Here is a 16,941-nt window from a genome sequence, read left to right as displayed (position 1 = left end):
CTTGGGAGGGTGGGGGTGGGGGTGGGTGGGGGCCTGAGCAGTGGCATCTACGGACCAGAATCATTTTCACCAAACCATTGGCTGTCCCCGGCAGACAGGATGGCAGAGGTCCAGAAAGGTTGCTGGACTGGGTGGGTTTCATCCTAGAACCCAAAGGAGGCCTAGTGGCCCAATGGTCAAGCGCTCAACTGTCCAGCGAAAATCACTAGCAGCTCCATAGGCGAGAGAGCCGGCGATCTGCTCCCATGACAGTGACAGCCGAGAAACCCCTCTGGGGTAGTCCTGCTCTGTCACGGGGAGGGCGGGGGCTTGACAAGAGTCGAACTTTACGGGGAGGCACCAACAACCACAAGCCCAACACCCAGTGGTTTTATCAGTTTGTTCCCCTCCCCCAAGCAACTCTAGCCCCCTCTACTCAACAGCGATGTCTTCAACTTGCGGGTCACAAATGACCAGCAGGTTGCAAGTCTATTTGGTGATCTGTGGCCCAGCTTGAAAGACACAAACGTCGGCGTAGGATGGAACAGAATGGAAGGTCTCTGGGGCACCACCTGTGTGTCTTAGAAAACAGCAGTGTGCAGTGTGTAGGCTATGATGGAAATGGCTGTCTGTGGGGCGGAGCTGAGCTCATTTGAAGGCCAGGGCTCCAGCGCTCTTCCTCAAGGGGTGTGTCCTTCTGAACTCCCTGTGACTGGAGTTGCACGTGGGTGTCCTGTGGGTCCCTTCTAAGGACTCCAGAGTCCGGAGTCAGCCCAGGGTTTGCATTCTGGTTGAGTTTCCTACAGGCGACATAGTTAGGAGGCAATGGCTTGGCTTTCTTAAGATTTGGATTCCCCACCTGTGGGAACAGGAAGGGTGATGCCACCTCCAACAGGCCCCGCACGAGTGACCGCTCAGGAACACAAACACAAACAGCGAACTCACTGCCATCGAGTCAATGCTGACTCAGAGTGACCCCTGCTGGGTTTCGGAGACTGTAACTGCTTACAGGAGTACAAAACCCAGTCTGACTTCTGCAGAGTTGCTGGTGGTTTTGAACAGCCGACCACGCAGGTAGCAGCCCAATGTGTAACCACTACACCTCCTGGGCTCCCAGTGGATTCAATAAGTGAGGGGGCTTCAAAAAGGGCATGGTGCATTCCATTGTCTTTTCATTCTGTTTTTCCACCAACAGTTTGAAGCCTCCTCCAGAATAAGACTCCTGTCTTCCATCTAGAGATGCTTCTTGTTTACCAGTGACATTCTGCCTGCTTTGAAATTTGGAGAGCTGGCTTATGTTGAAAGAGACACGGTCGTCAATAAAAACAGAATGGTAAAAAACACATAGAGATAGGAGGGAAAAAAACAAAAAACGAAACCCAAAACCAAACAACCCCGATATGTCGTCTAGTATTTACTACATGTGCGGATCAGACTTCATTTATGAGTTTGCAGACAGCAAAGCCCCAAAAAGGAAAAGGGGGTTGTGTGGCACGCCACTGCCACAGAGTGGATCCTTTTAACTCACAGCGATCCCATCCTGTAGTAGGACAGAGTAGAACTGTCCCACTGGGGTTCTGAGACTTAACCTTCACCTTCTTTACAGACTGCCTCCTCTTTCTCTCTTGGAGCGACTGGTAGGTTTGAACCACCTACCTTGCAGTTAGCAGTCCAAGAGCAACACCAGGGCTCTTTATGAGCAATTTAAAAGCCCACCACCATTGAGTGGATTCCAACTCATCATGATCTGATAGGGCAGGGTAGCATTTCAGCCCCTGTAATTCTTTACAGTCTGGGGTTTCAGAGACTGGATCCAACCTGCCCTCCACCCACCCTCCAGGCTTACCTGTCACAGAGAGGCGGGCCCCGTTGCTCTTTCTCCCTCGGAGCGGCTGGTGGATTTGAGCCACCGACTTTGAGGTTAGTACCCCAACACAACCCAGGATGCCACCAGGGCTCCTTTTGAGTGCCACAGTCCTCACGATGAGCTATGTGTCTGACACATCACGTGACTCTCCAGAAGAGGTCAACTTCCTGTGGCACACAGTTCTAAATAGCATTTCTCTCTGGAGCCCTTGCCGGAGAGGCACCCAAAGTCAACCAGGCAGGATCCTTGTAGTGGTTTCTGTATCCATGCTCATCAAGTGCCTCTGAGTCCTCTGGACTCGGGGAACTCTCCCGATCTGTGGTGTGCACATGTGCTCTTCCTGGATCCCACCTGCCCTCCACCCACCCTCCGGGCTTACCTGTCACAGAGAGGCGGGCCCCGTTGCTCTGCCGGGTCTCCCCGCTATACTTGTGCTTGGTGATGCAGCGGTAGGTGGAGAGGGCGTCCTCCTTCTGCACGTCTGAGATGTACAGCCCGCCGTGGTAAGTAATAAAAAACCTGTTATCTGGAGACACAATCAGGACATGGCCCATTACTCCTCTGGCTGGGCATACCATCCGAGGCAGCTCCTGCAGTGGGGCATCCTCCCAGGACACGGTGGGGAGGGGTGGCCAGCAAGGGGCTCGAGGCAGTGGGGGCTGGAAGGCTGGGGAGTGTGTCCAAAAGATGAGAGCATTTGCACACAGAAAGCAATGACAAGTAGAGATAACAGCACTTATTCCTCTAACTGTTGATGCTGCAGGTTGGAGGCTGTTGGGCTTTGTAGTCCATCTGAGACCTGGGTTCCAATTCCGTTCTTCCCCTATTATCTGTAGGACATTGGGAAAAGTGACTTCCCCTGTCTAAGCTTTATCTGTAAGGCAGGATGCACAGAATACCTCATACCAGCGTGTGGACTGGTTTTTAAAGAAAACTGTGTCTGTCATGTTTGGCACACAGTAAGTGTTCACTCAGCAAATACCATACATGTGTACCTACGCATGCGTACACACTCACTGCCCTCGGGTTGTTCCAGACCCAGAGACACCTTACAGTACAGGGTAGAACAGACTCTGTGGCTTCCCTGCAGGTTTCTAACTCTTTCTCGGAGTAGAAAGCCTCGTTTTCCTCCCAAGGAGCAGCTGGGGGTTTTGAACTGCTGACCTTTTGGTTAGCAGCCCAGCGAGTAAACACTATGCCACCAGGGCTCCATATGTATACACACCCACTGCCAAGGATGCATGGCAGTCCTATAAGGGGTTTCTGAGACTGTACATCTTTACAAGGGCAGATAGACTCATCTTTCGCCAACGGAGTGGCTGGTGGGTTTGAACCACTGACCTTTTGGTCACCAGCCCATAGCACCACCAGGACTCCTCCACAAGGACTAGTGCTCATCATCTTCACGTCTCCTGCTTAATCCAGCTGGCCTCCTGCTTCTGCACATGACCAGCTTTTCTAGAATTCTCCCAATTGCTCCTTCTTTCTCTTCCTTCTCTGCCCCCCACTTCCTCCCTTCATCTTCCCTCCCTTTGACACCGCCCCCCCCATTCCTTCCTCATATAAGACCGACCCACCATGTGCCAGGCACTTGGTTGGTGATAGCAGGGGCTCAACTAACAGTTTCATCTGATCAGAGCAGAAGACGGCAGGACTGATGCATTCACTTTTGGCGAGCAGTAGGAAGGTACCCCATTATCCTACTGCCTCCTCTAACCTTGCAGCCAACTAACTAAAGGCCTTGCCGTGCTGCTGTGAGAGCTCCCACTCGGCCTGGTCTCTCTCCCCGTCTAGAACAGACAGCTGGTACAGACTCAAGCCTGGGCCTTCACACGGATCCCCAGCGAGCCCATGCCATCTGCAGCCTGCGAGCTCCTACTCTGTCCTTCTACAGCCCCTGGAAACACGGGGCTGGTGAATGGCATGTCCCCCTCACATGCCAACCCTGACCCCATGCTCCAATCCACTAGGATCCAAAGGTGACCAAGACGTGGGCGTGCAGCCCGCCACCCCGAGAGAGGCACAGAGGAAGCACGGAGTACCCCTGGAGCCGCTCCCCCACTGGGCTTTGCCGAGGCGAGGCAGTTGTCTTCATGCTGTGACATCGGAAGTCTGATGCAGATGCCCTCTGATCATCTATCTTGTAACTGGGACTGGGATGCAGAACTACTGGAGGGGACTGCCGCCAGAGTTCCGGGGTGGCGGTGGGCCGAGACACCCAAGGAGAAGCTGCAGAGAGACATGCCAACAACAATGGAACCGCACTGGGCCCGTGGCTCCCAGGTGCCCCACCCTGGGCAGTGATGTCCCTGTGGTCCCACTGCTCCCAGCACCCCAGGCCCCACGGAGTGCTTGGCTCTACAGAGATTTTAAGCAGGGGGGCTGCAGCGGTGATGGTGGGGAACCGGGGTTTCTATAGCAACAAGCAGCTGCTGCATCTGATGTTTCACATCCTTCATTGTCCTCATTTCCCCCCTTCCCTCCCCCCTTTGTGCATATTTAATTGCGGTAACATTTTCCGACACAGTGAACTGCTCCTCCTGAAACAAAGGCGGGCCGCAGCCAGGGGCTGCACAGCACGGAGAGGGGAAGAAGAAATCAGGGGTATTATGTTAATCCCCTCTGGGGAGGGGACGGGTGCACCATCCTTCTGCATGTTTGATGAGTGTCAGATGATGGACCCTGCTGGGGAAGGGAAGGACCAGAGGCCTGTGGAGTGAGCAAGGCACAGTGTGGGGAGGCGGGAGCCAGAGCCAGCTGGCGGGGTTGCCAGGGTGGCTGGGGCTGGATGGCATGGCTGGCCTCCAAGCTGGTTCGAGCGGGGTGTCCTGGTGGGCTGGCAGCCATCCTCTGCACCCCAGTGAGATGAACCATCCCTGGAACGGACATAGAGGAAGCTACTCCACATCCCTGATGCCTCCTTTTTGACCTGGATGCATCCAGCCTGAGGGAGGGGAGAGAGGAGCTTCCGGGGAAGCCAGTACCACCAGGTCCAACCAGGTCCCCAGAGCCACTGGGAAACATGCATGTGGGTCCACTGGGGATGACACACTCAGTGTGCGTGTGTCTGTATGTGTGTGTGTGTGTTTAGGTGTCTTTGTTTGAGTGAGTGTGTGTGTGCATGTAAATGCATATGCTGATGACATCTGGAATCCCTGCGGGGAGCAAACAGTGTTTGAACTCACCCCTCACCCAGGGGCGTCTCAGAAAACAGGCCTGGTCATCTGCGTCCCAAAGGCCACAGCTTTGAGAGCCCCACAGAGTAATTCTATTCTGCACACACAGGGGGTGGTGGGCGGGGGTGAGTCGGGATTGGCTTGATGGCAACTGGCAACGGCCTTTGGTGGTCACAGGACAGGAGTACCGGATAGATGCAATGCCATGCCCCAAATGGTCTTGACCCACACAAGGCTATCTGACCCCAAAAGACAACGGTGTTCCCCAGCTTCCACCAGAAGGACACTATCTTTTGGTTCCAAGCCCAGGACAGAGGGTCAGAGCACTGGGGTTAGCCGGCTGTGGTGTCACCTGCCACGCTGCTCACAGCCAGGGGTGTGCTGCTCATGGACCCTCCCCTTCCTGCCAGCATCAGAATCTCTGAAGTGATGGCCTGAACACTGATATGTGTATGCTGTAAGCCCTCTTTTGGTGGATCGGAGTGTGCAGCCGGAGCAGGGAAGGCCAAGATCCGGCGGACCCATCAGGACCCTTGTGCCTGGGAGTTGGCGTCTCTGTGAGCACAACAACGTGCCCAATTAATTCCATTCCTTTTCAGGGCAATGGAGATGTAGGCCGTACCTCATCACAAGGCTGCTGGAGGATTGGACAAAGCACTATAGTGCTTGTAAAAGTCCCCAGGACAAGTCCCGTGATGAGGGAAGATGGCAGGTTGGAACTCCGGCCCCCGCCCGCCCCCCCCATGGCCAGCCTGCTTCCACCCTGGGAGCAGGATGGGTGAGGGAGGGTACTCTGAGGCTCTGAGCACAGGTGCTAAGTGAGCTGACAAAATCTTTTCTGGCTTTTTCTAAAAGGTCGGAGTGCTGGGCCTTGGAGACTCCTGGAGCTGCATGAGTCATGGAGAGGTAATTGATAGACACCTCTCGCTCCTGGCAGCCCCAGAGGGGCCGGGGAGAACGTCTTGACAGAGGAGGACCCCTCAAACTGATCTCCGGAAGGGTGAGGGCAGGTTTGGCGAGGAAAGGTTGACAGGCAGAGGCAGTGGTGGGAAGGGGTCAAATGGGTAGATCCCTCTCCAGTCTCTAGAGGAGCGGGAGGGGAAGGGCGGGCAGGGAAAGAAGCAGGGCACAGCAGCCTCCTAACTGGCCCCCTGCCCGCCACCAGAGTTCTCCACATGCAGCCAGAGTGATGCTTTAGATCCTAAGATGCCTAGCACCCAAGTCAAGCCACATGATTCCTTTGCTCACAAGCTTCCCGTCTCTGTTTGAAAGTGGTGCCGGCTACTCAGGAAACATTTCTAGGGAGACCAAGTGACTAGACCTTCCCCAAACTGTGTGTATGAGATCATTCTATTTCCTTTTCACTCACTGGGAAACTGCAGCTCAGAAAAGTCTGATCCTTGCTGGAAACTCACTTCCTCTAGGAAGCCTTCCTGGATGAACCCACAGTCTTAATTATCGACTGTGCTGGAATAGAGGTACCTCAGTAGCGCCGCGGGTGGCTTCAACCATGGGAAGTCATTTCCTCACTGCGTAGGAGGCTCTCACCCTCTGTCATCAAGTGGAGGCCGGCTCACAGTGACCCTATAGGGCAGGGTGGGACTACTACCACTGTGGGTTTACAAGACTGTAGCTTTTTAATGGGAGTAGAAAGCCCCATCATTCTCCCTCAGAGGAGCTGGGGGTTTTGAACTGCTTACCCTGTGGCTAGCAGTTCAACTTGTAACCACTACGCTGCCAGAGCCCCTTGTAAAGGAGGCTAGAAGTTCAAATTCAGAGCGGTAGTCCCAGGGGAAGCCTTTGTGATTTGTTTTATGGGGTGGGGGGTGGGCCTCTGCAGGAAGGTCTTTGTTTCTTCAGTTGCTGCTTTCTGGATCCTTGGAGGCCGGTGTGTAACTTGGCGTCTAGCTTATCCCTCCGTGGCTCCCTCCCTCGCTTATTTAATCTCTTGTACATCTCAAGAGAGGATCCAAGATGGTGACCTAGGCAGCTCAACCAGCCAGATCCACTCCCGCAAAGATTCAGATCACCAAGGGCAACAGACACAGATGACAACAGTGGAAGCCAGAGCTTCAAAGGAAAGAAGAGAAAAGTGGATCAACTACTGATGAGAGGAAGAGACTGGACAGAAACAGTGAGCAAGGAGCAGTAAACCTCCATCCAGCAGAGCCTGGCCATTTTGAATGACTAAACCAGATAACCAGCTCTGCCTACCCCACTGGGGACTGGCAACAAGAAAGGCGTGCTCTCTCTTACCTGGTGAACCCTTCGGGGGGACTGGCCCGCCCCCCTCAACCTCCGCCAGGTGGCTGGCAAGCCACGCCTCCCACTGCTGGTGCTGTACCACTGCTCCAGCCTTGAGTTAGAGTCTAATTCCCCTCCCTCAGGGCCACTGCTCTATTTCCCTTCATTTTTGTTTTTTCCTCTTTCCTTGCTCCCCCACCTTTTTTTGGATCCTGGGGAGTGAGGGCCCCTCCCTCCTGTGGTTAGCAGCACCTGGGCCCCCTCACTACTCAGATGTGTGTCCGCTGGCCAGCATTTCACCAGTACGGTGCTGCATTTTTCCTTAATTTTTTTCTTCATCTGACTTCTTCTCTCTCCTCCTTCCCCTCATTTTTCTTGTCTTTTTATCTTTTTTTCTCCATCTTTTTGTTTAATCCCAGGGAGTGGGCGACTGTCTCCGCAGCCCTCTATGGAGGCTGATGCTCACTCCCTCCGTGTGAGTGTACCAAGTCCCTGCGGCAGTGGTGTTTGGTGGCAAACACTTGGACCAGCGTGTCTTGCTTTATATTTTTCTTCTTAGCTCTTTCCATTTCGCCACCCTTACTTTAAAAAAAAATTCAGCTGAGTGGGTAGTGCCCCCACCCCACCCCCAATCCATGTTTGTTAACGCCGCCCCAGACCCTCCGCATCAGTGGTGCATGCTCTGCAGGGCCTGTACACTTCCACGGCAGTCACATTTGTGGCTCGCACGGACACCTGCCATTGTTTGTTTTCTTCTCTTTCCTTGCATGTTTTCTCTGCAGGTCCTCCTCCCTCCACACTTTGTATCTTCTTCCTTCTTTCCACGCAACACACGTGTACCTCTTAACCTTTAAAAACCTTCCCTATTTGTCCAAGCAGTTTGGGAACCAGCAACCCTTCTCAGTCATACACACCAAAGCTGTCACCTCGCTCGCTGGGTGAGTGGCTACGGCCTGCTCTAGTGCCACTGGACTGACAACAGAGGGTGGCCAGCAGACTTTCAGATGTTCTGCAAGATCAGCAGTCAGCCTCGAATCCACGGTGCTGCACCACACAGCCTCAGGGACAACAGGAAGCTTCATACAACACAGGAGAACAGAACAATATGGCCCCAACAAATGACTACACCAAGGGGCCAGGAAACCTTCCAGAAGGCCTTCCCAGGCGGAACGACCTGAGAAAGAATGAAAAAGAATTATGTCCAGGTACCTACCATGAGCTGACAGAAAACTCAAGGAAACCATAGGGGGGAGAAAAATCAAGAAAAACACATGCAAAAAAGTATAGAATAATTTTTTAAAAATCTAAGCACAAATCATCAAAAGAAATGAAAAATTAGAAACCCTACAAATAGAGCAAAAAGAAATCTCGACGATTAGCACTAAAATTTCAGAAGTAGCTAATGCATTGGAAGGACAAAGGAGTAGAAGTTAATCAATTGACGACACTGTTGGCAAGATGGAAGACAAGTCCCTCAGTACTAACCTATTACACAGGAGTAATCAAGGAAACAATGAAAACCAAAAGGAGAAAGAAAGAAAGCTGAAGAATTATATAGGACACTATTAAGACAAATAACTTACTATGTTTAGAATACCATGATAGGAAGAGACAAAACAAAAAAAGAATCACCAAGAAAATTATCAAATATTTGTTGAAGAAAAATTTCCCAGTATCATGAAAGATGATGAGAAAAGCATTCAAGAAGCTCAATGGACCCCAAATAGAATATACCTCAAAAGAATATTACCAAGAGATAGTATACATGAACTTTCCAAACCAAAGACAAAGAGTAAACCTTAGAATACTTCAGGAAAAATAAAAGTTACCAACAAAGGAGAACCCATCAGATTAAGCTCTGATTTCTCAGGAGAAACTACACAGGCAAGAAAGCAATAGGATGACATTTATTTATTTTTAATCATTTTATTGGGAGCTCATAAAACTCTTATCACAATCCATACATACAGGATGACATTTATAAAACAGTGAAAGAAAAAATTGCTGAACCAAGAATTCAGCAAAATTGTTCCTCAAATACAATGGTGAAATTAGGGAATTCACAGATAAAGAGAAATTTAAGGGAATTTGTAAAAAATAGACCAAGCTTATCAGAAATGCGAACAGGAGACATTTAGACAGAGAAGTAAAGATGGTAGACCACAACTGGGGAGTAAGTTACACAACAACATCACCCAGAAATCAACCCGGATATCGAAGTATCAAAAATAAGCTAAGCCTGCAAACTGATTGTGGGAGCAATTGTACAATTCTGCTTGATGTGATTGAACTATGGGATGGTATGATATAAGTATTAATAAAAATTTAAAATTACACTAAACCTATAAAACTGAAAATTTTGAATGAGAGATGTTAATTTTTAAATCATGATAACTACCAGGTAAAATGAGGGAATAAATGATGTATTATAGAACATCAAAATGGAGAGGAAATCAAGACCATATCAAGATGAAATGCTAACAATGAGTAGGAGAAGAAAATGCTGTGAACTAGACCGTGGTGATGAGTACATGACTCTTCCTAATAGGACTGCGTCATTAAATTGTACGATATGTGAAGTTGATGCCAATAAAACCATTAAAAAAGATATAATGGACTGTTTTAAACTTGGGAAGAGAATGAGAAATTACAGCATAGTCTCAAAGAAAACAAATACACTTTCTCATCAAAATAAAAAAGGAAATCATAGTCTCAGAAAGCACTAAAACAACAGCAATGATAAAAAAGATTAAAATGTATAAACAAAAATATTCAGCACAGAAAAATATATTGGACAAATTATCAACAATATGCATGCACCACAGCTAAATGATAGCAGTGAATGCATGCCTAACAATAATTACACTGAATGTAAATGGATCAAATGTACCACTCAAAAGATAGCATCTGAATGGATACAAAAGACACAATTTAGTAACAAAGGGAAAAACAAGTTAAAAATCGAAGGAAGTGGGAGCCCCAAATCAAGCAAATGGCAAATCAAAAGGAGCAGGAGGGTCACTATTAATTTTTAGAGCAAAAGCCAGCAAAAGAGATAAAGAAGGATACTGTATAATAACTAATTGGCTAATGCAACAAGAGGCCAGACCATATTAAGTACTTATACACTCGATAAAAGAGCTGCGAAATACATGAGTTGAACTTTACCAGAATTGTAAAGAAAAACAGGCAACTCCAGACTAATAGGAGAAGGTTTTTAATAAATTATTTTTGATGAAGGACAGGGTAACCAGGGAAAACTCAACAAAGATACAGAAGATATAAACAACACAATCAACCAACTCACCCTTATAGACATATCTATATACTATCCCCAACAACAACACAATATATATTATTTTCCAATGCACATGGAACATTCTCCAGAACAGAGTAAGTCTCAACAAATTAAAAAGCTCCCCAAACACTGCAAGCATCTCTTCAGGACACAAGGCTCTAAAATTGAAAATCAACAATTGGAAAATCAAAGAAGGAAAGGATCCCAAAGCTGCTTAACATGCTGCTAACAAACGACTGGGTAATAGAATAAAAATACCTGAGATCAAACAAGAATGACATATCATCTAACAAGTTCTGTGAGGGCACAGAAAAAAAAAAAGCTCAGAAGATAATTCATAGCGATAAATGCACATACCAACAAAGAAGAAAATATTAAATCAATACCTTAATCCAGTGTATCCAACAAGCATAAAAAAAAAACAGTAGAAAAGGTGTCCAGTCACCAGAAGAAATAGAATAATAAATATCTGAGCAAAAATAGATGAGAGAGAAAATAAAAAATACTATAGTAAGAATCAACAAGAGAAGTTGGTTCTTTGAAAAGATCAACAAAATTGGCAAGCCATTGGCAATTTAATAAAGGAAAGGAAGAAGATGCAAATAAATGAATAAAATATTTAACAGGAGATGTCACAATGGGAGTTACTGAAATAAAAAGGGCAAAATCACAAAAGAAAGAAAAAGAACAAATAAAAACAAAACAAAACAAATTCCGGGTTGAGAGAGGAATGGGCACCAACCATCCAAATTATTCCAGAACACAGAAAAGACAGACCGCTCCCAAACTCATTCCATGAAGCAAGCACATTCCTGATGCCCAAATCAGGCATCACTAAAAAAGAAAAACATGGGCTAATATCCTTCATGAATATTGATGTAAGTATTCTTATCAGAAGTCTACCCAATTGAGTCTAAGAAAACAAACACACACACACACACACGCCACAATATCACAACCAATTTGGGGGTTCATCCCAGGTATGTTAGTCCAACTACAGAAAATTCTACCACATAAGTAAAGGAAAAGAACCACATGATTATATCAATTGCTATAGAAAAGGCATTTGTCAAAATTCACACCTATTCTTGAACAAAAACTCTTAGCAGAATAGGGTAAAAAGGAAATCCCTCAAAAAATTGAGTTCATATGCACAAAACCAACAGTAAACGTGATTCTTGTTCGAGAGACTAAAACCATTTCCCTTGCAAACGGAAACCAAACAAGGGTGCCCCTTAACACCACTCCTATTCCATACGGTATTGGAATTCTTAGTCCACTAAGGTAAGAATGGGGAGTTAAAGGCATCCAAATTGGCAGTAAATAAATACAAGAAAATAAAGGGAAAAGAAAGAAAACTATCTCTATTTTTCGATGATATGATTTCATACATAAGAAATCATAGAGATGCAAAAAGAAAATATTAGAACTTAGCAGGATTCAGCAAAGGAGCAAGGTACAAGACGAACAATCAAAAATCAATTAGATGTCTCTAAATTTTCAGAGAATCCTGAAAACACACAAAAAGCAGGAGCAAACTAGGAGACTGGCACCTAAGAATTTAGGCATCTCAAAGAGTAGAATGAGAACCTCCACACTGAGGAACGTTTTTTGGTAACAACATATTGTACAAGGGGCTAGCTTCTAAACTTAGTAAAAAACAAACAAACAAACAAACCAAAAACCTTCAAAACTTGAACAAAAATAGAAACAATCCACTTAAAAACGTGCGGAGGATATGAACAGGCAGTGCACCAAAGAAGACATCAGGTAGCCAACAAACACCTGAAGAAATGCTCGCACTCATTGGCCAATGTTGCTTTGTTAGGTGCTGGGAGTCCGTCCCCACTCATAGAGGCCCTGTGCCCAACAGAAGAACACTGTGCAGTCCTCACAACTGTTGTGCTAGAGCCCATTGTTTCAGCCACAGGGTCAACCCCTCTCATCGAGTGCCTACTTTTTTTTTTGGCTGAGCTTCTCTTTTACCAACTATGGTGTTCTTCTCCAGGAACGTGTTCCTTCCAAGGTGCATTCTGGCTGTACTTCCAGTACAGAGATGTGCATTCTTCTGGAAGTCTATGTATACAAAAACTCACTGCCACCGAGTCAATTCTGACGCATAACAGCTCTATAGGACAGGATAGCACTGCCCTTGTGGGTTTCGGAGGCTGTAACCCTTTACAGGAATAGAAAGTCTCATCTTTCTCCTATGGAGCAGCTGATGGTTTTGAACTGCTGACCCTGTGGTTAGCAGCCCAAAGGGTAAGCAGCACACTATCAATACAAATCCAAACAATAAGGAGATATCATTTCACTCTAGCATTAATAGTAAACTTAAAAACCCTCAGAAAACAACTGCTGGTCAGGGAGTGGAGAGACTGCGACCCTCATGGAACTGTAAAGGGTCCAACCACTGTGGAAATGGAATGGTGCTTCTTCAAAAAGTTGGAAATTGGGATGCCATGTGATCCATATGATGTAGCAATTTCACTACTAGCAATATGTCCTAGAGCAGTGGTTCCCAACCTTCCTAATGCTGCGACCCTTTCATACAGTTCCTCATGTGGTGGTGATCCCCCCCTACCCAACCATAAGATTATTTTCGTTGCTACTTCATCACTGAAATTTTGCTACTGTTATGAATCGGGCGACCCCTGTGAAAGGGTTGTTCAACCCCCAAAGGGGTTGGGACCCACAGGTTGAGAACCGCTGTCCTAGAGAAACATAAGCTGTGACACAAACAGATCTAAGATACATACCCGTGTTCATTGCAACATGAGGTAGCAAAGATAATAGAAACAACCTTAGTACCCATCACTAGATGGATGGATAAATAAGCTACAGTTTCCACACACAGTGTAATACCATGTTGTGTTAAAGAATTATGGTGAATCTGCATGTGGCAGTTATGTAATCTTCTGTCAACTTGCTAAGGGTGGAGTCTAACCTGTCAATCAGGTCATAGCCAATGAGGCCTCTGTGTGGGCATGGCCTTCTCCTGAGGATTCTGGGAACCCTCTTTGGAGGTGGGACACATTGTCGCTCTCTGCTTCTTCTTCCTGCTGACAGGAAGTCAGAGGAAGATGGAGTGATGTAGTCAGAGCCCCGAGGCTGGAGAAGCCATGAAGAGACCCATGCCAGCGCTGAGATGCTTCCACCACCAATGGATCGTCAAGACTTTCCACCCACTGGCCTGTGATCTTCCTGCATTTGGCGTCATTGCATGTGTTTGTGAGTCTGAGGAGGAATTTATAGACTGGTATCGGACATATGGGCTTAATATCAGATTTATACACTTGATCTGGACTGGTCTGGGTTGTTTTCTTAATATATAAGTACTCTTTGATATAAAGCTTGTTCTTGTACACATATGAGTCTCCCTGGATTAGTTTCTAGTCTACTGGGACTAACACACTGCAAAGCACCTCAATTCATGGATGAACCTAGAGAACAATATGCTGAGTCAAGTCAGTTATTCATGGAAGAACGAATATTATACGAGACCACTAAAGCCAAGACAAGGTATACATCCAGAAAGAATAATTCTTAGAAGGAAACCAGGTGGGAGGACAAATCGCTAACTGTGGGCCAGACATGTGTTACCATGGGTGATGGGAATGGTGATGGACAATGGAGGAATGCCAGCAAAAAGTGATCACGGCAAAGGAAGGCACTGGGACGGGGACAGGAGTTAATGGGACAAAGGGAAATATGCTAACACGGCGACAGCAGTCACAGCAATAATCTACATGGAGACAGACTCATAGACAGGCAGTCAAGTGGAACAGGGGTGGGAAAGCAAATGGGGCCACGAGCATACATAGATGATGGGGCTTCAATTCCATTTTCCCGTGAGTTTATGAGCCCCATCATATGTGGGGCTTGGCAGAGGATACTTACACGTACGTATCTACCCAGTGATGCCTTGGAATCGACTCTGGCGGTGAGTTTGGTTGTGGCTCCACATTTACCCATGGGCCCCGGTGGCATACAGAGGGTTCATATTGGGGTCCACAAGGAGCACACCTGTGGTTCCCCTGGAGAAGGACCATCTTTCTGCTCCCTTGAATATCTACAGTCTGGGAAACCCAAAGGGACAGCCCTACTCGGTTGCACAGAGTCGCTGTGTGTAGGAACTGACTCCATAGCAGTGACGAGCTACTGCAAAGTTATCCATGAATATAGTTAACCACTCAGGGGATAAAGTTATGAAAACTTTCTAGCCCTCCCGAAACACCTCGAGAAAAGGCTCAGACTAGTCTAGGGAGGAAACCAAGGTCAATCGGCATAACATAATCCACAGAGACAGTATTCTATATCCTATGTTGTGAGTCATGATTGGGGTCTCTAAAGAGCTTGTGAGCACCCTTGGTCTCTCCTCATTGGAGCAAAAGGTGAAGGAAATCAAAGTCACAGGAACTAATGAGTTCCAAGGACCAATGAGCCACACAAGCCTCAGCCCCCACTACTCTCAGACATGAACCTGATGGTGCCTGGTCACCACTATCAACCACTCTGAAGGGCCGCAGACAGAGTGGGAGAAAATGGTAAGACAAAACTCAGTCATACAAAAGACCAGGCTTACTGGTCAGAGAGAGGCTAGTGGAATCTCTGGGACCATGGCCCTTAGACACTCTTACTAAGTCGAGAACTGAGCTCACCAGGGAATACCGATCAGCCAGATCATAGGCTGGCCTATAAGGTAAACAGCAACACTAGGAAAATAACAACATATTAGGGCGACAGCCTATCCACAAGGCAGCATTTGCCTAGGGATAAAGCTCAGAAGGTAGAGAGGGACAGGAAAGAAGGACAAAGGGACACGGCAGACACAGGAAGTGAAAAGATGTTGCTGCATGGTGGGGATTGACGCCAGTGTTCCTGTCCCTGTATGCACACGCTTATTCCAACTAAGCGTGGTGAACCGCGTCTTTGTGGTCAGTGGCTGCCCCTGGACAGGTGCCCTTTGTAAGACGCTTGTCTTAGTCTCAATGCGGTGCTTTAAAAAACAAAAGACACTTTTTTTGTGCCATGGGGAAACATGATTTTGAGGTTGTTAAAAATAACAATTTTTTTAAACAAGAAAGTGTGGGAATGCTGCTCTATATAAGACAGTAGTTTTCAGAGGGTTAAGTATTTTAAGGAAGGCTGGGAAGACCTCAAGGAGAAGCCAACCCAGGCAAGGCCATCAACCTCAGTGGGCGAGGGAAAGGTAGCAGAAGTCCAGAGACAAATGGAAGAACACGGCAGAATGACCACGGATGCGTTGACTTATGCTGGGATGGAAGGTGGTTCGGCATGTTCAGTTGTCAGCGAACATCTTGGCCTTAGTACACTCTTCACTTGCTGGGAGCCAAAGCATTGTTCAGCGCTAGCTCAAAGGGCTGGTCTTTCCCTCCGTCTTCTAAGCAAGATCAAAGCTCTGAAGAGGATCACATGGAATGACTCAGTATCAGGAGGGATCCTGCCCAGCAAGCAAGGTCCAAACCAAACAGCAGCTTTGGAGAGGTCTGACTGGGGTAGTTCGGTTCAAGGCTTAATTCAGAAGGCTGTGGTGACTGGGTGTTTTTTGGGGTGGGGTGGAGATGGGGATAACCCTAATAGATTTTCTTGAAGGAAAAAAGAATCATCATGGGGGTTTAGTATAAAGACGTTTGAAGAAAATTGCAAAACGTGGTGAGAAAAAGGTCTGGAAATTTGCTCCGAGGAGTTGTTTTCCATGATGACAGTGCACCTGCTCATCGTTTGAGGGCAGCGAGCCCTCAAGCCCACCCCACCTACCTACAGCCCTGATGATGCCTCTTCTGGTTTCTGTTTTGTTTCCCAAACTCAGAGAATGTTCGAAAGGAATATGACTTGAGTCTCTCAAAGATGCCCAAATGGCCCTTTTGATGTGATATTAATCTAAGAGAGCAGAATTCTTCAGGGAAGGGCTAGAAAGATAGAAATCCTTTCTACAGACCTAGATGGAGGATATGTTAAAAAAATTGCTTCAAATTTCATATTTTTTGTTTAACAAAGGCTTTTATGGGTTGTAAGGAGCCCTGGTGGCATAGTGGTTTATGTATTAGGTTGCTAACCTGAAGGCCATCAGTTCAAAACCACCAGCTGCTCCACAGGATTAAGACGAGGCTCCTGTGAAAATCTAGTTTCAGCTCTACTGTGCCCGAGCGGGTCACTGAGTCAGAACTGACTCCATGGGGTCAGTTGGGGGTTCCTATGATGCTGTTGTGGTACTTTTTACTTCCCCTCCTATTTGAGGGCTGACACAACTCACCCCTAATAGCCACCTCTATTCCTAAATGCTCTACATTTGGTGTACTTGTGTTTGTGCTAATCACTATTTCAATGATATCTATTTTTTTTCCTTTTTTTTT

At 47.2% G+C, this 16,941-nt stretch overlaps 1 protein-coding gene across 1 annotated transcript in view; it reads right to left on the bottom strand.

Annotated features, from left to right (window-relative positions):
• Positions 1 to 16,941, bottom strand: part of LOC123520903 (Down syndrome cell adhesion molecule-like protein 1) — a 315,239-nt gene that overhangs the window by 10,730 nt on the left and 287,568 nt on the right. The window contains exon 4 of the mRNA XM_045283630.1: positions 2,226 to 2,372. Within this exon, the coding sequence (XP_045139565.1) occupies positions 2,226 to 2,372 (147 nt within the window). The remainder of the gene's footprint in view (positions 1 to 2,225; positions 2,373 to 16,941) is intronic.

Source organism: Echinops telfairi, unplaced genomic scaffold (assembly GCF_000313985.2).
Source record: "Echinops telfairi isolate 266 unplaced genomic scaffold, ASM31398v2 ScPeMD7_7463;HRSCAF=8501, whole genome shotgun sequence".
Classification (NCBI taxonomy): domain Eukaryota; kingdom Metazoa; phylum Chordata; class Mammalia; order Afrosoricida; family Tenrecidae; genus Echinops; species Echinops telfairi.
This window is presented reverse-complemented; position numbering and strand designations above follow the sequence as displayed.